Below are 23,539 nucleotides of genomic sequence, written 5' to 3'. Positions count from 1 at the left end.
CACACTGCAAGATACTAGTCTTAAACTAGGGCCATCCATCAGAGTTCCACTCTGTATAAGCATGGTCCACAAGACAATCATACATATTATACAACCGCCCTTACAGATGTGAGATCTAAACTTCTAGTATAGACCCTACACGGTAAGGTCTAAGCAAAAAAGTCACCTTGGAGTTCTACACTGTTTTTAATCAAAAATAAAAGATAACTGATGTTACTGCATCTCTGAGGTTGGTAGGCCTAATTGTATTGCATAGCAGAGTAAAGGCGTTGACACCTTTGTTTCTCAAAGCAATGAAAGTTAGTTAGGAAGTGGGAGTTAAAGCATCACAAGGGTAGCTGTTGAGAATTCAGACAAACCGAGACTTTTCCAGGACATAAACACGTCTAAACTAAGAGACAGCCAAAGATATCTTGGCAGGACAGCAGCTATCAGTGTCCAGAAACAGTCTGTTCCCAAAGAAGCCTTGATCTCCCTGACCCATAATGAATGCATTTTTACATTTTATTTTAAGTGTCCTCAAAAGCCCCAGAGCAGCTTGCTGCCAGACAGTTCACTGATATTACATATCTGCAGTTGTAAACTCGTGTTTCTGAACACAAAAGGATGTGCACCAAACATTTCTACCTACATGCTAACACACACAATTAACTTAGATAAGTGCATATCTACCTTTACAGTAAAAGACAGAAGCACAGGTGTTTTTTTTGTGTACTGTGCAGCTTTTGTAGACAAACACAGCCATCTTCAATGTGTTGTAATAATGTGCATATATCTACATGCATTTCAATACCCTTCTGACTCAGTGCAATGCTGTCAACAATGCTGCCTCCGACATTTTTTTTTTTTTTTTTTTTTTTTAATTTTCAACAGCAACATCCATCAAAAATGGATGGTTCTCAGGCTTTAAAAACAAAATAAATAAAAAAAAAACAGAATTAAGTTTCTCCCCCAATATCCACAAGAGATCATCCAGTGCAGTGCAGAACAGGAAAGGGGCAGTCTAAAACATTGGTTTAAAATCCTTGCCACTCCTAGTTGGTAGATAACCACAGAATATTCAGAAACCAAAATGTGATGGTTTTCAATACTGGAAGTGTTACTGGCCATCTAGAAATGGTTGTAGTTAACCACCTAGGCATATCTGTAACTGACCACGTAGCCTAGGGCCAAATGTCCATCGTCTGTTAACGTTACTGCTTTGGATTATAGTTGGGCACCTATTACACATTTTTATTTTTACACCCGATAAGATGGTTTTCGATACCACATCCCCCGCCCCCAAAAAAGGAAAATCCTAAAAAATGTGATTTGATAATTACAGCATTGTTCCTGTACTTAAAGTTCTTCTTATTAAAAGGCAGCTGGTGCTTCTGTGGTAGATAGATCGAGCAGCACGTTTTGTTTTGAAGAGATTTCACAGAGCCCAAGGGACTGCATTCAAGTGCTTGGAGGTGCCAAAATCGGAGTCACCCCAGACTGATTAATTTCAAGACAGCCCAAAACCAAATGGAAGCGCTTTGAAGTCACATCCTTCACAAGATGCATCTGCCTCCACATTCCTGCAGCGGCCAGGTTCTCAAGCAATTGTCCCTGTGTGTGTGTGTGTGTGTGTGTGTGTATGTTTAATGTTTTTTTTTTTTTTTTTAAATGTAAAATCACATCCCCAGAGCAAGACTAACATGGATTGGCAGTGTGGCTCTAGAAATGTGATATATAAATTTAACAACAATTTAAAAATGAGTTTATCTTAGAATTGTTTACAAATGAAAATATGTGCATATCTACATTTATAGATAGTTAAACATGGGTAAAGATGCAGGTCATTTATACATCTGGGTAACCTGTATTACATGTGTGTTGACTCAGTACAGAGTCTGTATGTATGTATGTATGTATGTATGTATGTATGTATGTATGTATGTATGTATGCGAGTGAGTGAGTATGCATGTGTGTGCGCGCGAGGGTGTTTGTCTTTGCAAGCAGTTCACGTCCCCGGGTCCCTGGGTCCCTGGCCCCTTCAGTTGGTGTCCATTCTGTCTTCCCCCTCCTCTGGAGCTTTGCCCACAGAGGCCGAGGAGGGCGTGCTCTGGACCGACTCGTTATCCCGACGCTGGTAAAACAGCACGTATGCTGCCTTTGTCTGCAGAGAAAAGATAAAGGGAGGGTTACAGTCTAGCATTCAGGAGCAGGGTAGAGGACAGGATGGAACAGAACAGATATTAGGCAAGGTACAGAAAGAGAATGGATAGATGGAGACTGATTACTGTGAAGAAAAAAAAAAAACACACACACACACACCACACATTTTTCATAAAACAAAAAACTTAACATGCCAATACCGCCAAGATGCTCAGTCATAGCTGCAGCATTATTTTTTGGGGGGTCCATAATTTTAGCAAAGAAGGTGACAAGGTTAAAAAACAAAACACACAACACTGAGTGACAGAAAGGTAAAGGAGATTGCTGAGATTGTGTCATACCCAGAAGCTGAAACACTCACCACAATCTGATCCTCTGAGGCAGAGGAGACACTACTGTCATCAAAGTAATACCATTTCTCATCAGCCTTGTTCTTGGCATAGGCGGTGTCTGTAAAGAATTAAGCGAATGATTATAAACAATTTACCAGCAGTTTCCATGACCATGCAATACAATAGAACTGAAAAGAGGAACTCTGTTCACTGCACTTCCAGTGGAAGAGGCAGCTTTACATATTAAACACAAATACATCTACCCACCAAACAGCTTCTGCATAGATTTATTGGACAACATTTGTTGCAATTTGCAGATGGGCGTGAACTTTATTCTAAACTGTTTTGTTCTAATCATTTTGCTAAACGTATTCATGGATTTTTAAAGCATTTTACATTTTAAAGTGTTGGTATGGGAATTCCCAAATCCTATCTGGGACCTCCTGCATCCCGCTAGGCTTTCTAATTCTAAGAAATGCCTCAACCAAAATACATGGCTTATTGTTTAAATTAAAATAGCAGCAGTAAGGAAATAATAAAACCAGCAGTATGAATCATCATGTACAGTTGAGTAAACATCTGTGGGAGGTATAACTAGCGCAGTAAATTGTTTCTGTGGCACTGTCTTATCGTAACTAGCAGAGGACAGACAATCTACTATTGCACAATGCTTTAAAACATAAGTCACTGTTGATTAAGGGTGTTACAGTCAGAAGATAAGGGGACTTAAATCAAATCACACAACTTCAGGCTTTTTTTAAGATGACCAAAACCTTTTATACATGACAATTTATATAGGAACAAACCAGGAAGTATTTTTATGTTGTTATAATCATTTTAAATACATTTCTTGGTTCAGACACAGACCAGTGAACTAGAAACCAGAAAGAACAGCTGTGAGGAAGCTGTTGCTGCTCTGGTCTCAATTTTCCAAAACATATTAAAACCCCCACATCCCATTTCAAATAATGTTGGCCCATTCCCACACAGGTTCTACCTGGTCATCAAAACCAAAGATGTAACAAGATACAAATATCAATTATTTTAAGTGGTGCAACAATGAATGCTGTAGACAACAGAAATGGTATGCTATTAATTTTTCAGTGCCGTTATATACCAACTAGTGCTACTTACAATGCCCACCACCCATCCCTCCATAGTGGTTGGAAACAGCGATGAGGTCATATATGTAGGGCCCTGCCTTTGGGTCACAGACAAACTCAGACATGTTCAAGTCCCTGAGAAAGAGAGAAAGGTTTTCATCAGATGATTGATTTTCTTGTTTGTTTAATTTTATACATTTTGCAACTACAGCTGTCAGATAAGTTTGTCAGCCTTACCGATTGTGAAAGCTGTAGACTGCAAAAGGATTATGCAATGCTAATTTTGTCTAGGTCACTTAATATTTATGACATGTTTGTTTTTGAACTGTTGACTCTTAGCAACAGTAAGTGCTTGCTATCAAGAGATTGTAGTAAACACATAGCAAATGAAGCCCCTTTGTCAGGTGCCATTGCCTGTCTGATGGGAAAAATCACTGGCATTGCTCATTGCTACTCTCATGACATCCAGCCACTGCAAATAGGAGATACCTCATGGGACCCAGTAATAAATCGGTATTAAAAAAATAGCTTTGTACGCAGGTGGATTCTCGCAGTTAATCCTGCTCTTAATCAGTTTTATCTTGCTCTTAGTTGTATTAATACTTGTACTGTGATTCTTGACTATAAGTTGCCCTGGGTAAGGGTGTGTGCTAAGAAATAAATAATAATAATAACAATAATAATAATAATAATAATAATAATAATAATAATAATAATAAAGGCTATTTCTTTCAGTCACTTCAATAAAGGGCTCATTGCCTGAACAGTATAACTCACCAACATGATAGATGAAGTAGGATAACCGAAATAGCCGAAAATATAATGATACAGCGCCATCTGTCGCACAATCACAGTTTTGCTTGTATTTGGAGTTGAGAATTTTGGAGTAGGGAGTGTGGTGTTGGCCTAGCAGGAAGAGGAGAGGGACAGGGAGGAAAACTGGGCTGGTGTCAATTTTCCTTACCTGACTGGGAAGTCTACCACAGTATCCAGCTTGTCTCTCCAGCAGCGGTTATAAGAGAAACGTTTCAGATGGACAACCAGAATGCGTGGAAGCGACCACAGATCAAATTTTTTTGTGGCCTGTTGGTGCTTCTTGCAGGTGGGGCAATACCTGTGGATTACACCAAGTGTAAAGGTTGTAGAGGTTGATCAAATAACATATGCCCATTAAGAAAATTCAACTGTGACCCCCCCCCACCCCCCACCCCCCACCCCCCACAAAGAGCTCACCAGGGGTCATGTTCTCCAAGCGTCTCCATGGTGGTAAAGAGCTCGATACAGTCTCTCAGGGCCACTGTCGCCGCCTTCTTCTGGTGCTGCAACATGCTCTCATGTTTCTCATAAGCCTGGAAAAAGAAAGAAAACACAAAAAAAAGCAAATACAGCATTACATGCAATTCAAAACAACACACATATGGGCATTCTGGTTATTAATATTCCAAATATATGTTAATGTGTGTGTGATTTTATATATAAAACACCTCTATGGTGCTGCACGCACACCCTATGGAATTCAAACAAGTGGAAACAACCACACTGCTCAGACACATAAACACACATGCAGCCCCTTCCAACTAGCTGTAGTACTGACCTCTGCCTCCTGGTCGTCATAGTATAGCTTCTTAGATTCGGAATCCCAGTCAATCGCAACTGTGGATTGTGCTGTAGATAATAGTTAGAAGGATTGTTAAATACAGTATGAAACAGTGTGAGGATTATAATTCACAACACAGGCCAATCCTCAGGGTTGCTTAAAATATATTAGAAATATAATGGTCAAGATTTTGAAATAAAAAAACATTCACCAAGTACAAGCACATTCAAATCCAGGACATGCAAACACCCAAGCACAGGTAAGAGGTTCATGGAACAGCCACTAAACATTTACAGTAGAGAAGTGTGCGAGTCTGATTGATTTGTGTGTGCCTAGAGAGGTTGTTTGACATAATGGCTGAACTAGGTTTGGTAGTAGAGCACAACTACCCCAGAGTTATACCCAGAATGATTCTTACCGTTGAGTTTGAGGACTGTGTTATCGCTGGTAAGTGAGCTGATGTCAGCTGTGCCATACGAGTTCACCATACTGAAAGTGAACAGCTTTGCCGGACAGTTAGCTGACTTGGCTGAAGTTTTTTGGATGCCAGCGATAGACACATTTTCTGGGTCCTCGCAATCCTCTTCCCTGACAAAGCCCTCTGATTGGCCGTTACCAGGTTCTATGAGAATATCTTGGTTTGGCCTGGCTACCTCCTGGTGTTCCATCTCCTCATCTTCTCCTGCAACAAAACAAATAGAGAGGTGCTTGACTCCGATTTCAGCAGTGGCACATACACAAATTTAAAGGCGGTAGTCTTCTGGACCTTACCTTCACACACCCCATTCGGTCCATTGCTGGTCCCTGCCTGGGAATGTTGTCTGCTGCTGCTGGCTGCCTCTGTGGGTCCCCCACTGCACGATGGTGCCTCTGCTGGTTCACAACCACACACTCCCAGCTCTGCTGCCTGGCTGGGGCACCCTGCTGACTCTGCAGCCTGGCTAGTGGGGCTGCTGCTGCTACTGCTAGTGCTGCTCCGTCCACTTGCACTGCTACTGCCAGCTGCTGCAGTGGCTTTCCCCTCACAACCTGTGACCTGCGTGCTTTTCACATAGCGGCTGAAACAAAAAAACAACTTATGTATAGCAATACAAATATTTGTTCTTGCAGAAGTACAGGTTTAACTTAGCATGTTTTACCCTATGCTGTATTTATTTTTAAAACTGTACCTGCACTGTTGAAACATCAATATCAATTGCTAGATAGGCTTTTGGACCCAGACAGTGCAAATTAAACAAAGGCATTATAGGTTCAGATAAGGAAATTTAGTTAGTAGCTGAGGTCTACTTGAGAACTGTTAGCAAAACCGAATCAAGCACCGTTTCCAAACGCTATAAACCCCACCTTACCCAATTCTCTCCAGCACCCTTTCGTACAACAAGTCCACAGTGAGGTTCTGCTTGGGGAACGAGATGAGAAGGGGTTGCCCAAACAGGACAGTGCCTGTGGAGGAGCCTATGTGCTTCATACGCCTCTCCCTGAAGTATATAGGCAGGCTGACTTGCTCCCCTTCCAACTCCTCCACCTCATACCTGTCGTGAAGAGAGAGAGATTAAAAGGAGGTCAGAGAGATTCCAATTCCAACAAGAAGTGTCAGTACATACTAGGGATGTCACAGTATATCGTGGTATAGATTACCACGTTTTTCAAATCACAACCATTTTTCCATACCACTATTACCGAGTTCACGGTTTACCATGGTATGCAAAAGGGGTTTCTGTCTCTACTGGCTCCTCACTGCTGCTTCTCAGTTTTGAACTAAAAAATAAGCTGCACTGCCGTTTAAACTGTGTGGTGTTCAGCACAGGAAACAGCTGTGTTGAAACTAAACAAGCAAAACAAATGTCAGATAGTAAACAAACTCATACAGCTAATGAAAGTGACCTCTTTCCACTTGAAACTGATATAGGTCATCCATCTGGGGATATTTTGTGTATGAAAAAACATGAAGGGCTTTGTTACTGAGGATGGAAAACAATGTAACTACAGTAAGAGCACTTAAACAGCTTAACATAGCTGTTTTAAAACAGAAAACTTAATGTTAAAAGTAATACAACTTATTTTTTTAATTAATAAAAATGAGTTGACTACTGTGTATTTCTTTAAATAGCCATTTTAAAAATGACATTATACCGTGGTATGATGATAACCGGAGGTAAATTTTTTGATGGTTATCATACCATCAAAATGTCATACCGCGACATCCCTAGTAGATACCACACTATTTTATCGCAACATTTGGAATATAAAGTTAGAAAAGACACTCACAAAAATATATCGTCTCTGTCCATGATATGATTCAGTCCCTCATCACGGCGGTAGATTTTATGGAACCGGTGATTGTACACATCTGCTACCACCATCTGAAAAGATCAGCACCAGTTTCATAGCGTCAGTATCGTGTGTTCTTCTCTGCCTTTGTGTTAAAGAAAGACCTCTTCCTCAAAGCAAGATCATGCAGTTACCTAATAACACACAAGAGCGGGCAACACAACCATTGTCTAGAACGCCTGTCAGTTGCTCACTCCAATGGCTAGGCTTTTTTGTGCATAGGAGTTGGTAGTAGTTAGCGATTCTACTTTAGTGGTTCATCATGTCCGCTATCTGGCCAAGTTTCTATCTTTTGCATATGCCCAATGGGTATCTGGGTGTAACAAAGATCAAAATATTACTGAAAAGGCACAGTGGGAAGGGTCAGGGAAGGTATAACCATGTGTATGGGTCTTTCAGCAAATACACGGTCTTGCAAATCAAACCGCTAAACTCAGTAGACGCTACAGACTCTTATGCAGCAATATGTTAGGAAGATGCGAGGCCTATACATAGCATGGTAATTTTTAAGACCTTGTAGGTGGAGTTCCAGTCATAAAAAAAGTCACATGATTTAGTAGCCTTGAACTTTCTCCTACAATCTGTGCCTGAGTAATATCCCTAAGGAACCAAACTCACATTCCTTCCCACTAACAATTAGGCTAATTTATTTAATACATTGGGTGCAGTTTAATTGGCACAGATTTTTTTCAAGAAATGAAGATGTTCAAGTCTGATGATCCGATTCAGTACATGAAACATGAGCATTGTTTGCTTACGTTGTCAGCTAGGACGCCAGACAGTTTCGACAGCGTGGTGCATAGATCAGCCACAGTGCCCAGCTTGGGGACCACTACCCTGTACTGGAACAAAAAAAGAAGAGCATGGGACAGCATTAGCCCTGTGCTACTGTAAAGCTGCTTAACTCATAGAGCCTTCTCTGGTACATCTTTGTCTTCACAGTCCAAACAAAGTTTTCCATAGTGCTCTTCTTGAATTAGGTCTTACACATTTTTTAAATTCAGTAAGCAGAAGATATTAGCCTAACCAATTATACGCAATAATTTGCGGAAATATTAAGTGCCTCTTTGAAGAGGTAATTAGACAGTACATGAATGTAAATGTTTGATCAGGGATGATAGAAGGATGAGAAAAAAAAAAATGAGTCATGTTTTTCGAATCATTTTTTACGTATACATGAAAATACAATAAAAGAAAGCTTCAGAACACTGAATGCTAGCTTTAGAGCAGAATCGACAAAATAAACACTGGATTTTTCTCATTTCAGAAGTAGGGCAATGTTAATGGCGTGCTGAGCGGTGCTTTGAACTTGAGCCTCAATACAGCCACACACACAATACAGCACTCGCTGTTATATTACCCATTTGTACCCATCATTTAAAAACATTGATTAGCACGTTTAAAAGGGAATGTCAGTCAAATTAGTACTTTAAAATGTTAAACATTTTCAAGCATGTAATAATTCTGTGGAACACATGATATATGGGTGAGGCAATAATCATGTTCCTACTTGCCCATATTGCTCTGTCGTGAATTTAACTTCGTCTTCCTTTAATGCTAAAACTAAAAAAAAAAGGTGTCTTATTGTGGCACAAAAGGCAGTATTGGCTATCCCTGAAAAGAAGTGATCTGGGCTCACCTGCATGGGCCTGGACTGGGGGTCTGCGCGCACCAAGAACACCTCCATGGTGCGGTCCTTCTTCATGGGCAGTGGCAGCGTGAGGTAGCAGAAAGGGTCAAAGGTGACCGAGACCATGGCGCACTCAGGACACACTAGAGTGGACTTGAAGAGTCCGTGAACGGTGTCCACAATGATGGAGTCATTACGAAGCCGGTGATTTGTCCAGGCTTCCTTCGCCACTATCTATCAGCAGGCAGAAGAGACAAACATTTCAGGTTTTTTTTACTTTTCTGAAACAATTACACAAGAATATTGGCAGTATTAGAGATAACCCCTTTTATTTTTAATTTGACATGGTCACAGTTTAATGTCATCTCATTTGTTGCAATATATTTAACAATTAAAGAACATAAAAAAACAGGTCCAAAATGCCTTCAAAACACAAAGCCTAGCTGGAAACATATACATTTGGCACCACAAAGTTGAAATAAAAGCACCATATAAAGCCTTAAATGTGGACGCTGCGAGATGCACATTTTAAGGGACCAATAGAGAGCAAAATTAAGCAATCAATCACTGCATTAGCTGGTATTACAGGCAGTCTAGTACCTCATCTGGCCTTCCCTCAGCATCCTTCAGTGCCAAGTAGGGCTTCTTTTTGACACGGTTGAGGTCCTCATGAAGCCCGTCCAGCAGAAAGGCCAGCAACTCCTGGGAGTCCTGCTGCTGGTATCCTGAAAACTGGGGGGCAAAGCGGCCCACCTGGGTCTTTTGGAGAGAAATAATGCTTATTGTTTACTCCCTTTAATTATTGTAACTATGGTTCTCCAGCTAAATATTTTGTGGGCTGCAAAATGCAATCCAAATTATAGTGTTACTTGAAAATCCAAGCATTTTTGTACTTCTGGTAGTCCTGAATCTGAAGAAGAGACCTGAATGCATTGAAAAGCAAGAAAACCTTAACTGTCCCAGAGAACATACAGCCATACAGTTTCTCCAGTATGTCGGGAAAGTAGGGTAGTGATGACATTTCTTTAGTATAGTACACATTCCCAACCAGCTGGTACCTTGAATATCCTGGGTGCTACATAGCTGCAGCGCCCAGACCACATCTGCTTGACCAGGTCTGCATAGGCTTCAGCGATCTCGCCTCGCATTCCCAGGGGGTTATCCCGGTTTATCTCTGCCTCGTACTCATCCTGGAGAAAATACTCTGTCAGGGGGGCTGCATTACTCAGGCACTGCGGGAAAAACAAACAACAATGATCACTAGAACATAATGTATGCAAAGAACAGAATTAGAAACATTAGAACAGGCATGTGGACCTATAGATAATTTTGCTATGTCCATTAAAATCACCAACGTAAATGGTTCCTATTTAAGTGTGTACAATATTGGCTCCATACCTGCAAAGCAGAGTTCATGAAGCAGGTGTTGCCCAGGTTGCTGAGCCCACAGAGGCCAGGCTGTGTCTGGGGTTCTCGGTAGCTGTATGATGAGCTGTAGGAACTGTACCCACCCACCCTGTCAAGAGATATAAAAGGCACTTAGGTCAAGAGTCACAATTCTACATTTTAAACCTTAACTACCATCAGTTAATCATGAACAGACATTTTAAAGTTGTGCAGGACCCACTTGTTATTGGAGCTGGTGCTGTTGTTCAGTGTGTAGCTGGAGTTATTACTGTCTCCATTGGTTATGGTAGAGGAGATGGTGGCACTGGAGTTGGATGGAAGCTTCGAGGAGGTAGTTAAATTCCTGGAGGTGGCCGTGCTGGATCTAAGAGCACAGGGAGAGCTGGCTGTCAGTCATGTGCATTTAAAAAATAATAAATAAAAGCTTGCAGTAAGAACTAATCTAAACTCACTTTGTGTAGCTTGCTTGCCTAGGCCATGTGCCATCTTCATTCTTTTTTTCTATCACGAGCACCTGTGTGGAAGAAAAAAAACACCACAAGTTCTTTCAATCCAGGGTGCCTGGATTCCACTGCACAACTTTGATTGAACCCCATTACACAAAACACAAAACACCTTAACATTTACATATTTGGCCATACAAAACACTAATCAAGCAGGGCAACTACAAGTTCACTAGTAACTGGCCTAATTCCAATGAAAAAATGCAGTTTAAAATCTTAATAAGGCAGGCCAACGGTTAAAATAGGAGGCTGTGTGGTCCAGTGGCTAAAGAAACGGGCTTGTAACTAGGAGGTCCCCGGTTCAAATCCTACCTCAGCCACTGACTCATTGTGTGACCCTGAGTTTTTTTAAATGCTTGCTCACTTTTTTGAACATCTGTAGCTTGAGTGATATCTGTGCAATATGCAAATCATAATGACTGGAGCCACCTACCCTATTGCTAAAGCACTCCCACAGCAGAGATAGCTAGTTGGGACAGCAAGGGAAATACAAAACTACTAAAAAAGGTCCTTGCTGCTGTTTGTTAGTAGCTGTTAAGAAGACCAAAACTAAATGACAGATCCAGCAGTCTTTTTATTTAGCTGATTTAAAAATCTGTCTCTCAGAGATGCCATGCGAGGGGTTCTACCTGTCCCTGAAAGAGCCCAGCGTCCTGCACAGTGCTGTCCGGCTTGTTCAGCTGTTCGTAAGTGTTGCTCATATACTTGTTCCACAGCCGGATCTCTTTGTCAGCAGAGATATTGAACAATGCCCTCATATCCTTTTCAATTGTGTCTGCAGTGAAGGAAAGACAAATCTGCATTAGCGTACAACACATCTGACTGATCCCAAGCAATCAGGAACAAACATTTTAGAACCTTTCAACAACTCTCTTTCATTCTTTCACCTTCTATTTCAAAAATTGGTAGGATTGCAGTAAACCATGTTTATTTTGATAACATAATATTCAAATATGTAATATGCAAATACTTGGCACCCAGCCAATGGGTAGAGGACAGCACTCTTACAATGGTGCACATAACCTTTCATACTTTCATTTTAACTAGAATATAAAAGGTACAAAACTACATTTCTGAGAAAGACCTAATCAAATTACAATCAAGGCCTAGAGACTGAAGAGTGTGCTATTGGTATCTAAAACTTTACAGTAACCAACAACCAATAATACTTTACATACACATGTTTAAATTCATTATTCAGGACAGAAGTTCCCAACATCTCTAGCGGGAAGCCTAATTTGTATCATTGTCTTATCTCACTAGACGCTGTCCTAAGGGAAACCCACAGAATTACCCAACCCTTCTCCAGGGAATGGATAGGAGCGCCCCACACATTCCACTTGTTTCCTTACCTATGGTATCAGCCTTGCTGAAATGCCGTTTCACCAAGTCATCCATGTTGTCGTTCTCACAGAGATTGAGCTCCAGGAGATAGACTTCCACTTTACAGTGTTTTACAAACATCCCGTGCTCTACTACCTGTGAACGACACACACCGAGCAGTCAGGGAGGAGGAGGCTTTCTAACTCTGTGAAGATTTCTGAACACAAGTACATAGGTATAGTGGCCACCTTTTGTCAGGTTCAAAAAATAGCATGTAAGTTTTATTATATACAAGAGCATTTTGGAAAAACATAAACCAGATTTGATTGAGAATGCTAAACCTTTTATATTAATGAAAAATCATGTCCTTTTCATTGAATGTTGTTTAATCACAGTTGACTTTTCCTCCAATTTATGTGTGCCCCCATTACTAAACAAACACTTCCAGTGCTGACAACATTTAACCCACAATTGTCAATCATAATAGAGTAATACTAATGTGTAAAGCTGGGAATATTATTATTATTTATTTCTTAGCAGGCACCCTTACCCAGGGCTACCCAGGGAATATGAAGGTTATGGACGTCAACATGATCTTGCCAGAGCCAGCGCTATATCACTGGCTGTGGGGGTGCTTATCTGACACCCCAGCAACATTCCTCCATGCTGACCCCTCCCACACTATAAGCAGGGAGTGACAGCAGCTGCATTCGGGGGGGGGGGGGGGGGGGGGGAGATCAGGACAGCCCTGTTAAGTCACTCCTGTGTGAAAATGGTTCCGAAGCAGGTTTGAGCATGTGAACACTGCATTTCCACCTCCCAAACACAAACAACGTGGTAACTAATAAACAGTTTGAGCTGTAAATAATAGTTTTAATTGTGGACTCAAGAATAATAGTAGTAACAGAAAGTAGTACCAATATTAAAGGTTGATATGTGCAGGAGTGCAATTTCCTAAGGGTGTAAAATCTACATGGAAACCTGAGCACAGAGGTATTAAAAAACCATGAGGAACTTGAAATGCCTAACTCACCTTTCTGACAATGGGTCGCTGTCCTTCCACACAGCCATACCAGCTCATGAGCTTGTGCCAGGCCTCAGTAGGCACCAGAACATAGTCTAGCTCGTCTATTAGGTGTTCTTTCAGAGTCTGCTCCTCGGGGTCTGCCAAGGAGGGTAAAAGCGAGTTAAAGCCAAGCACACACTCACCATTACCACTCAATGTGTTTATAGATAAACGGGCATTGGAACATGAAAAAGGCAAGGTCAGACCTAGGATCAAACAGGAGTTACTACTGCAGTAGTATCCCAAATAACAGTGTTACATAAAGCTGCACTTGGTAGATATTAATACATTGATGTTCTGTAGTAAAAACCACTAATAATTTATTTAGTAAACTCTGTGATCACATGTTTTCATTAGTACATAGGTATACCAGAATACATTTTATAATGTTAAGTTCATTAACATAGGACCCAGGCTGTTTTTAATCAACCTAAAGAAACCCCCTAGTGAAAGCAGTATCTGCCTGGCTTACTACAGAACCTCAATCTAAATATAACAATATGATCAAGCTAGGAAGCTTGGTCAGTAATGAGTTTATTAAGCAAGAATGTCCTGCAAAGCTTTTGTATTTTACCTGAGAATAGCCCTGAATTATCAATGGGCCCAGGATACAACGTTTGCTCCCCCACATTGTACATGTCCCAGCTGTCAAAGCCCACATACTTCTTCCATTGCTTAAACCAGCGACTATCAATCAGAAACCTGTAAAAACCAAACAAAATGTAATTGAGAAGGGGCTTCCATAACCTACTTTTCAAGCCACGCTGCCATCGTGAAACGTTCCCTGCCTATCGGTTGTGAGCCACATTAATTCCTTGAAGTTATTGTGACCTTCGACCACGTTCCATTATCAGATGTTCTACTTACTATTCTTTTTGTTGGAAAGTGTCAACTTCACATTCATTTGCAATTCATTCACTCATTCCCAGGAGGTTTCTGGTTTACAGCTGGTTTGTTCATGTAAGGCAATTATACAACAGGTAATGGTTATATTTTAATAATATAAACAGCACCAGATGTAATACCACTGCTAAACCTTCTCCATCACAGTCCTCTTACCCTCCAACCTGTTTTCATTGCCAATAAAGGAGTCAAGTCACCCTTGGCTGCAAGAAACATGAGAATTATTTCCACAATTTCGGGTACAGCACTTCAGCTCACTAATTACCATTCTGAAGCATTTTAATATACATTCAGGTTCACAAAAAAGGCAGAACTTCCAGCCTACCCGAGTGTATGGGGGCTGTTCTATTCTATAAGGTTAGAAGCAATACTTTAATATATACCGGTATAATATTTTTAAGCCTGTGTGTTGTATTGCAATAGCCTATAAAAGATCATTGTTTCACACCACTGTCCACTGCTCTGGACCAATTTATTTAAAATCCGGTTCAGTTAGGGGAAAAAGTGGTAGCCTGTCAGCCCTCATTTTATGAAGTAGTTTTGAAGACGTCTATAAATCTATTATACCCCAGGGCAGGCTCTGAATGTCACGTCTCCACAAAAATTTACATTATAGAAATTGTGACACCAGTAATGCAAAGCGAAACCAAAACAAAGTTATGCAAAATGAAACTAGAATCACATTTACTACAAATGACAAAATCCAATTTCAGGCTATCCAATATAGCAACAGCAAGGATGTGCTAATCCTGTATGATTTAAAGAACAGTCCAATCCACACTATTTTTTAGACCTCTTAAGTTTCAATTCCTGAACCACTGTGCCTGACAAGTAAAACGTGTGTCTTGTTTATAAAGCACAGCTTCTAAATGTAAACTAACAAACACTCTTGACAGCATTGAGCCCCGTAACCTCAATCTCCGCAACGCCACCTGTGTCTTCCCGATTGTCAACACTGGGATTTCTTTGCAGGAAGTGATCACCTTGTTCCATTACGCCAAGTCCAATTAAACCGGATTTATCCAAAAGGCGGCACTGGGTTCTTTCCATGGTCTTTGTGGGCAATGGCAAAAGAATTTCTGGGCAATATCCAGCCTCCATGACAAAGCACTAAATCTAGCAGCCTCTCCGGCTTGGGGCCTGGACCTCCCCGGGACCTTGCCTGATTTACCACAATTTATCTCTGCCCCCAAATACGGCCTGCCAATCCCGACACCTTCCTAGCAACACTCTCTTACTATCTTCGGCCTTCTTTCACACATGGCTGGTACCCAAATATGCTCAGGCAGTTGTCTGGTTCCCCTCAGTTGCGGTGTGTACATTATACTCAACGCCGTGTCCTCGTTCTAGTAACCGGGACACAAGTATAAATCAAAACAGCCTCCCATTCACTCATTCAAGGGAACAATATCTTAGATCCCCGATATCTCCTGCTTCCCCATTGCCGGGTTTCATCAGTACTACTCCCCTGAACCAGGCCTGTAAGCCCCGGCTTCCCGACAAGATTTCTGCCGAGGTCTCAATACCGCGGGGACCGCTTACCATTTGTCGCCCTTGCGGAGCTGAGTTTTAAGCAAGGCTCCCACAATTTGTTTTTGGATGTCGGAAGCAGGTATAGGTGCCTGTACAGGTACCGGTTCGGAGTCGGGCTCGACCCCGCTACCCGGTTCGGATCCGCCTCCCTCCGCCATCGCGCAGTGTATGAATCGGGGCCGCGGGAACGCGGGTCAACGGGAAATACGAGCATCGGGAGCCAGCACGCACACAGACACGGGGCGCGCGCACGACTTGCACTACACAATTGAGCGGAGGAGGCGAGCTGGGTCATTATGCCCAACGCTGATATATTTCCAAGGAGAGAAACTAGAAACTAGAACACTGTTATTAATGGTTCTTTATCAGTGTGAACAATCATTTGGCAATTGGCAAAGCTCAATTGAACACTAACTTTGTTTAATATGACCGTGAGTGTTATTTACAGATAGATATTTGTTTTTTGTTTTAATTCTGTGTATTTTTCCCTCTTAGTCACAAACAGTAGGCTGTACTACAAAAGAGCCCTAGCGCCATGTGATTAAATAATAATAATAATAATAATAATAATAATAATAATAATAATAATCGATTTTATACCAACAGCTAGATCTGTGGAAAAGCTAGAGGAGGCAGAACTCGGAATTGTATCAAATGCTTTTTTTGTGAAAAAAATACATAAAAGTTCGACTTTTAAATACGAAATTTTGAGTTTTAACTTTTTCTCGGATGGCCCTAGGGCTCTTCCCTACCAAACAGACTGCACAAGGCAAAATGTTTTTTAAAACTTAAAAAAAAAAAAAAAAAAAAAAAAAATCATTAGTAATGCCACTTATATAATTTAGCATGGCTTTTGAAACTGGTGGAAACTATGTGTGACATACAAATTGGTACTGCTAATACTAATATCACATTTATTAAGTTATAATATTGTCTATAACATATAACATAGTTATGCTAGAATTTAACCCACCCCTTCCTTCTCACACAATTTACAATACCAGCCATAGTCTCTGAAAGGATCTATTTTCCTCTTACTTCACCTGTATTACTTATGAAAATTCTCTTTTATGAGCCGCTATGTCATCTTTCCCCCTGCTCTTCAGTCTTATGTAATATTTATATTGAAAATAACTTTTGCTTTGTGGGGGGGTACAGAACAGTATTGTACTGTACAGTATTGCAAATGATAAGTAAAAAGCTAAACAGAGATCCACCATAATATTTTATTTTCATTAAAACTGAATTTCCATAGGAATAATAATAATAATAATAATAATAATAATAATAATAATAATAATAATAATACAAAACAAAAAAAAACCTTTGAATTTCTTTTGGGGAAATAAGTAATTTGGAAGGAAGTTCATCTTCTAATCTATAACTGTTAAGCTGTTGTGTTTCAAAACGTTTCCTGTAACCACTTCCCCCTCAGCAGACTGCAAAACAATATATTTAGCACCACAGACAGAATGAATTCTTCACACAGTGTAATATTTATCCCCTCCAGGTATGCCCTGTATTGCGAGGGCTAACTCCTATTCATTATATCAGAATCATATTTGTGCACACCACTTAATGGTATTTCAAGGCAACACAAGGTTCTGAATAAAAAAAACCCAGAAAAAAGGGACAAAGAAAACGCCTTGTTTCCGTTAGCTACAAGGACGTTGAAAACCATTTGAAATCGATCTTGTTAGTTTTCATCGTCAGCAGACTAATATCAATGCAATCTGAACTGGATTGAAATTAGGCCTGAGGGAATTTGCTGGAGGAAGTAACATATCAAACATCCACTCGACAACGACCATAGATTCACTTGAGAATTTTGAGATTGATCTGATAATCCTCATTACACTAGCACTGGATTTATACAAGCCTGGTTACAATGGTCTATGTGAATTGAATTAGAAAAATCTTAGAGATGGAGTCCACAGCACTGGGGTTTATTACACAACTGTCCATTATTATTTACCAGTCTCAACTCCACAACCCTGAAAGAGCAACATATTTATGATTCTCCACATCTGCACAAAAGATGCCAAGGTGTTTTTTCCCTTTACTAAATAAAAAGATAAAGACAAAGTGAGTAAAGCTACATTTTGACTGAGCAGGAAACAAACTGTTATTATGAATTTATAGTTCTACTCTATAAGGGCTGGCTTGGTCGCCACATTTCCATATCCACACAGGGCAGGCAGGATGCATAGTAGTAGGCATAAAGCTCTGTCCAATAATTGCCTTAGCAGAGGTTATGGAAAGTGAGCTACCCTCTGATCTGAAAGTCACACTATTAGAAGACAGAGCATGGAGCAGTGTGTTCATTTTTAAAAGTGTAAAGCAGTGTGATGTATGCAAGTAAAAAATGAAATACAGCTCAAAAGTCAAAACCGAGTTGCTTTACAAAACAGATGGGAATGTTGCAAAAATGCTTTAGGCAATAAATAATAACAAAAAACAAAACCAAAACAGTACAGGGCTGTAAACCCTAACACACTTCTACATACATTTTAAAGAGTCAGAGAGATATAATTAACAGCTTTTAAACTTTACATGGGGGGGGGGGGGGGTGGAGAGGTAGGAAAAACTATAAGAAACTTAAGTCAAATAGACAAAAGTACATTCATGTTATGTTAATATATGACTGATAACACCAATGAAGGCATTAGCCAAAACAGTAATCTGCTTCACCTCAGTATTTATGATACAGGTCAGTTAAGAGAGGGTTAGAAAGAGAGAGAGAGGCAAAGTGAGGCAAAGTGATAAGAAAAAGAAAGAGCAAAAAACAAACACATACAAAATTGGAAAAAAGCACTGAAATCTCCTTCAAAAATCTCCACTGCTCCACTCCATTTTTTCCATTAAAATGGTCTTGCTAAGACAGCTGCCATCATAGGCCCAACAGAGCCAGTCACATTCAGAAGATGCCGGTGGGCAGTTCGCTGCTAAACATGTTGTCTAGATCCAGATCTTTGCTCATCAGCTCTTCCTCCAAACCCTCCAGCGCCCACTGGTGGTCAGTCAGCTCCAGTGCCTCCCACTCCGCCTGAAGAGGAGATCAGAGGTTTGCACAGACTACTCCAAATACAGTACTGCAGTGTCCTGCATACAAGCATTCATAAAAATATAAAAGACACACTGAATACCTTGTCTACATATGTTCAAATTGCCAGCCTGAATACCAGGGTATCCGACAAGCTCAGTAACATGTTCTAAATGACAAAGGATGAAGGCTAACAAATGTATACAAATTTCAATGGAAGTAAATGGTGCCTGCAAATGAAGGCATACAAATTTGCATGCAACTAAATGGGGCCTGCAAATGCTCACAACGTGTTTAATCCAGTATTAAGAATGATGGGTTTACATGAGAAGTCCCTAGTGTTGCTGAGGATGTCTGTCTCCTGAACCAGTATAGGTACCATTCTAAACAAGTTACAAAAAGACTCAACCGTTACGATCAACGTACAAACAAATCAATTTGGAAACTCTGGGAGTACCTTTTTTTTGCCTTAACACAATTAGAAGTGACATCCCCCAGCCTATCTGCAAGTTGAGAGCGGTTTCTCTCAACCTGTGTAGAGGCCAGTGAAAAGCAAATTATAGAATAAAATAGTGTTATTCCAGCCATTCTATTTAGAATATTAGCATCCAGAACACTTTGGTATCCAGCATTCCAAACATGTAGAAGGAATTCCTCTGGCTTATACAGTAAATGGAGTGTTCTGTCAGGTTGTGCAGTACTAGGAATACAATGGAAGTAGATCGATTGATGTATTGTTCACCTTAAAAGCCTTATTGGTATCTGCAGGCATCGCCATCGCAGCTCCACTCATCTGTTCCTGCATAATCCGGGACTGGTCCGCGCCTATTGGTGTTCAAAGACATTCAAATTCATTTTGCTGTGATCTACTGATCTGACGTGTTTTACAATAATGTTTTGCAATACACGAAGGTGTTGGAAGTTGAGGACTCTTGAGTTAATTCTGCAAGTAGAGAATTTTAACAAAATGATTGCAGTAACATTTTCAATTGCTTGTTAAGAGATTTTAAAATGATTTTTTTTTTTACTGAACCACCTATACCAGCTCTCGACTAGTATTACGTTTCTTGCACCAGCATGGACAGTTGAATACCAGCAAACTACCAGCTCTGACCAGGACAGAACTCTGCTTTCCAGACCACTGTCACACCATAAAGAGTTAGAGGGCACATTACCGTTGTCTTGTCCCAGGATGAGGGAGTACATGCTGCGAAGGCCAAACACATTCAGGAAATACCAGGAGGCCGAGCTCACCCTAAACACAGAAACAGACACAAGGGTTACAAGCGGCTAAACACACAGGTGGACATACACACACACTGTGTACATGCAATCAAATACATGCGCCCATGCAGGAACACAGGTATGCATATACACAGACTCATGCAGACAAGTACAAATCAGGCACTGGTGCATGCACACACATCGTACGAAGGCAGGAAAACAGAACAAGTGAATTTACACTGTTTTAAGCTGAGAAACAAGATTATCTTTTGGCGTCTGCACGTGAACAGTACAAGCTGAAAAAAAATGCAATCTTTGTTTTTCATGGTGCAAATGCTCCCATTGAAAAGCCTTGCCAAGTTTCAGGAACAGTGAAACAGAGAAGCAGACTGACATCAGACTGAATTCACATCAATATTATCCAGAAATGTCATTTTCAATTTTCACACCAGCCCTTTACACAAAACATAATTTAAAAGAACGAATTTTAGAAATGTAATCTAAGTGAGGTTCAACAATCAGACACACACACACACACACACACACACACAAAGACACACTGAGACAGGCTAGTCCACACGACACAACTGTGAACACACAATCAAAAGAGACTAAAATGTCAGCGAAACGTGAGGAACACTGACCAGGAGGCATCCAGTGTCAGCAGCTCAATCCCCTGCTGCAGCATCGGCTTGAACCGGAGGGTGAGTGGGAAGGGCACCTTGGCTGGGGGAAGAGAGGGAAAGGACCAGGTTAGACAACACAAGCCCATGTCCTGAGCTTCCAAGAGACTGTATGATAAGCCCACCACAACTACACCAAACCCCACCTTCAGGAGTCATAGCAACGGTACAAAAACATGAATAAACAGATCAGGTTCTCACATTGCAAGCTTATGGTGAAAATGTCAGTGTTGTATGTAAGTATTTACATACAAGTCACTGGGGCGTGTTAATTTGTTTGTTATAGTGAAAAGTATTTTTCAAATGACTTTTTTTCCTTTCCACACTTTTATACACCAATCAAGCCCTCTCTACAGAACTAGGCCTGACTGGGTGTTTCTCAAGCACTCCTCCCCCTATACTCACTGGTAACAAATCCAGAGAAGGTCCAGTTGATCCAGCCTCCGATGAGGAGCATGGGAAGAACATTGGTCACGTTCCCCTTTATCATGTCTGTCAGCATGCTGGGATCTGTAAGGGGGGTAAAGAGAGTGAGCCTTGGAACACTGCACCTTCCCAGCACCTAGCAGCCTTTCCAAGGGCTTCCAGCCTGGTCTGTAATGGGCTTTTAAAACCTACATTACTTTCAAAAGCACATGAGATGCAACCTACAACAGAGTGTCTAACAACCTACTACTGTACACCAACATTTCTCTTCAGATGTCTTTTCTTTTTGTTAAATACACACACACTCCCTTTACCTGTCATGGGGGAAGGAGGGATCACCTTTCTCTTTGTTTTCTTAAAAAATCCATCATCCTGGTTATTAAAGAAAAACTTCCTCATCAGGAAGGACTGCAGGCAGAGATACAGGAAAGAAAGTTCAATCAGAATAGCACCATGGTTAGGTTACAGGGAATACAAATCCCACAAAGGTAAACACCTTCCCAATGAGGGTATTTTCACCACGCTGTAATACACACACACACAGACATGCATTAACACAGGCTGAAACGTGTGCTACAAAAAAACATAGCTAAAGAGATTTTAGCCAAAATGATGACAACATTGAATATTAAAATATATTTTGATTACTCAACATGAATTTGCTAAATTGACATTCTGGTCCTCTTTTGGAGAAACCCCTTTTTAGTTTGTTACAGAAACACATGCAAAACTCTACATAACACAAGACACATACATACATACATACTGTAGATACTATTCCTACCTGTTTAGGGATGTATTTTCCATTTTCTCTCAGAATTCGACTTCTGATTAAAACCTGACTGGATATCAGAAAGAAGCCTGAATTCAGTAACAATGACACAGAGCTACTGCCCAGTTTCCATCAGTATATTTAAATGAATATCTATAGTACTCAGTGGTTCTTTGTGGTCAGCAACATATGTAGGTCTAATTTTGTACCTCCCGTTAAATCACACTAAACATGAATTTACAGTGTACACAAAATACTGCTAGATATATGATAACTGATGGGCACTAGATAGAGGGCTGCTCAGCTGCTGTCCTGGCCATGTACCTGTCTGACACCTGCTCCAGGGTGAGCTTCTTGTCGCTCTGTAGCAAAATGGAGACATAGTGTCTGATCACTCCCACTAAGAAGGTGATGAAGACGATGGGCAGGATGACCCAGAGGCGGATGTTGGAGTCCAGAAGCAGCTCGGGCTCAGCCATGGGGCTGGGGAGAGAGCAGAGGACAGGGATTGCAAACATGCTGCAAATTGCAGCCAGTTTAGGCCAGGGTTCTTGCATTAGAAGATGGAAAAGGAGTGCATCTCTATTTACCCCATAATGAAAACGAGACATACCTCCCTTCCGAAGTTTAAATACAAAGGCGTTTAGGTTCAAAGATTTTTAATACGGAAACTACTTGAAAACGCTGGTTGAAGGTGTATGTTGCGACCCCTTTTGTATATATGTATTATAATCTCCCAAAGCCAAGTGGGACATGTACAGATTAATGTCTACAGCAGTGTATAATAATAATAATAATAATAATAATAATAATAATAATAATAGAACAACTCACTACAATGACAACTCGATTAAATGCAATTACAGCCCTCATTATACAGATTGCATCTCTTTGAGATGTTTCTGTGAAAAAATAAATAAAAGAAAAAAGCCCCTATTTAATATCACAGTCTTTTGCCCTGCCCGGAGAAGCGCAACAATCCATATACCAAGGAACATTGGAGATCAGTAACTGGGATTATTTTAATATCGGAAAGACTGGATATCATCGTTGCTAACAAATTAAGAACACGAAAGCAAAAAATCATCAATCATCTTTGCAATGTACTTACCGATGTGATATACTTAAAAATATCAAATGAATAAATCCCTATCCAACCTGTGCAAAAAATAAATTCAGCGCCAAGGAGTATCCGATTTAAATGATAAGAGCATCAGCGCTTGCAGCTTCAGCAGCCATTTCATTTCCAAACCAGGAACAACAATGCAAGAGACAACAGCACCGACTGACAACGGACAGCAAAGCAATGCCCAATCATTGTGGTTAATACACTCCCCCTTGCGGACAAAAATCAGAAATCCAAGCAGAATTTACGGAAGTTTCCAACCTTGAACCAAAAAGAAAATAAGAAAAACTAGACGAACCGTATTGCATGTTTAAAAAATGTTGGCACTTAAAAGGTTCCAGTCGTCTTCAACCTCATCTCACTGTAAAGCTGATAAAAATATTACTTGGCCAAT

General features: G+C 40.6%; 2 protein-coding genes across 3 annotated transcripts; both read right to left on the bottom strand.

Moving 5' to 3' along the window:
- Positions 1-1,624: 1,624 nt before the first annotated feature.
- LOC117412372 (ubiquitin carboxyl-terminal hydrolase 4-like) lies at positions 1,625-16,139 on the bottom strand. Its single transcript, XM_058988712.1, has 22 exons — positions 15,881-16,139; positions 14,010-14,137; positions 13,403-13,533; positions 12,399-12,525; positions 11,676-11,821; positions 10,996-11,057; positions 10,764-10,907; positions 10,535-10,652; positions 10,195-10,368; positions 9,737-9,895; positions 9,146-9,370; positions 8,265-8,348; positions 7,444-7,538; positions 6,525-6,707; positions 5,947-6,233; positions 5,594-5,857; positions 5,173-5,243; positions 4,812-4,927; positions 4,543-4,692; positions 3,610-3,713; positions 2,505-2,593; positions 1,625-2,144 (listed from the first exon to the last, which is right to left on the bottom strand). Exons 1-22 carry the CDS (start codon positions 16,027-16,029, stop codon positions 2,022-2,024), a joined length of 3,129 nt encoding a protein of 1,042 aa, XP_058844695.1. The 5' UTR covers positions 16,030-16,139; the 3' UTR covers positions 1,625-2,021.
- Positions 16,140-17,801: 1,662 nt separating this feature from the next.
- Positions 17,802-23,534, bottom strand: LOC117412055 (ER membrane protein complex subunit 3). 2 transcript variants are annotated; one of them, XM_058988710.1, is made up of 9 exons: positions 23,444-23,534; positions 22,344-22,502; positions 22,032-22,089; positions 21,562-21,655; positions 21,227-21,331; positions 20,783-20,864; positions 20,090-20,169; positions 19,657-19,739; positions 17,802-18,917 (listed from the first exon to the last, which is right to left on the bottom strand). In XM_058988710.1, the coding sequence occupies exons 2-9, from the start codon at positions 22,496-22,498 to the stop codon at positions 18,789-18,791; spliced, it is 786 nt and encodes a 261-aa protein (XP_058844693.1). In that variant the 5' UTR covers positions 22,499-22,502; positions 23,444-23,534; the 3' UTR covers positions 17,802-18,788. The 2 variants fall into 2 exon arrangements, with proteins under 2 accessions (XP_058844693.1, XP_033875916.1); XM_034020025.3 differs by lacking the exon at positions 23,444-23,534 and adding an exon at positions 23,131-23,413.
- Positions 23,535-23,539: the final 5 nt, after the last annotated feature.

This window comes from Acipenser ruthenus, chromosome 16 (genome assembly GCF_902713425.1).
Source record: "Acipenser ruthenus chromosome 16, fAciRut3.2 maternal haplotype, whole genome shotgun sequence".
NCBI lineage: Eukaryota > Metazoa > Chordata > Actinopteri > Acipenseriformes > Acipenseridae > Acipenser > Acipenser ruthenus.
Note: the sequence above shows the minus strand (reverse complement) of the source record. Positions and strands in the feature narration are given on the sequence as shown.

What these genes read in the sequence shown, in the direction of transcription:
- LOC117412372 (XM_058988712.1), bottom strand. Translation starts at nt 16,029, where the DNA reads ATGGCGGAGGGAGGCGGATCCGAACCGGGTAGCGGGGTCGAGCCCGAC. An exon ending in CTGGGCTCTTTCAGGGACAG is followed by an intron (nt 11,058 to 11,675) that starts GTAGAACCCCTC and finishes TCTTCCACACAG; the next exon opens with GTGCTCGTGATAGAAAAAAA. An exon ending in AGCACCAGCTCCAATAACAA is followed by an intron (nt 10,653 to 10,763) that starts GTGGGTCCTGCA and finishes ATCTCTTGACAG; the next exon opens with GGTGGGTGGGTACAGTTCCT.
- LOC117412055 (XM_058988710.1), bottom strand. Translation starts at nt 22,498, where the DNA reads ATGGCTGAGCCCGAGCTGCTTCTGGACTCCAACATCCGCCTCTGGGTC. An exon ending in CTTCTCTGGATTTGTTACCA is followed by an intron (nt 20,865 to 21,226) that starts GTGAGTATAGGG and finishes CTCTTCCCCCAG; the next exon opens with CCAAGGTGCCCTTCCCACTC. An exon ending in CATCCTGGGACAAGACAACG is followed by an intron (nt 19,740 to 20,089) that starts GTAATGTGCCCT and finishes GAACACCAATAG; the next exon opens with GCGCGGACCAGTCCCGGATT.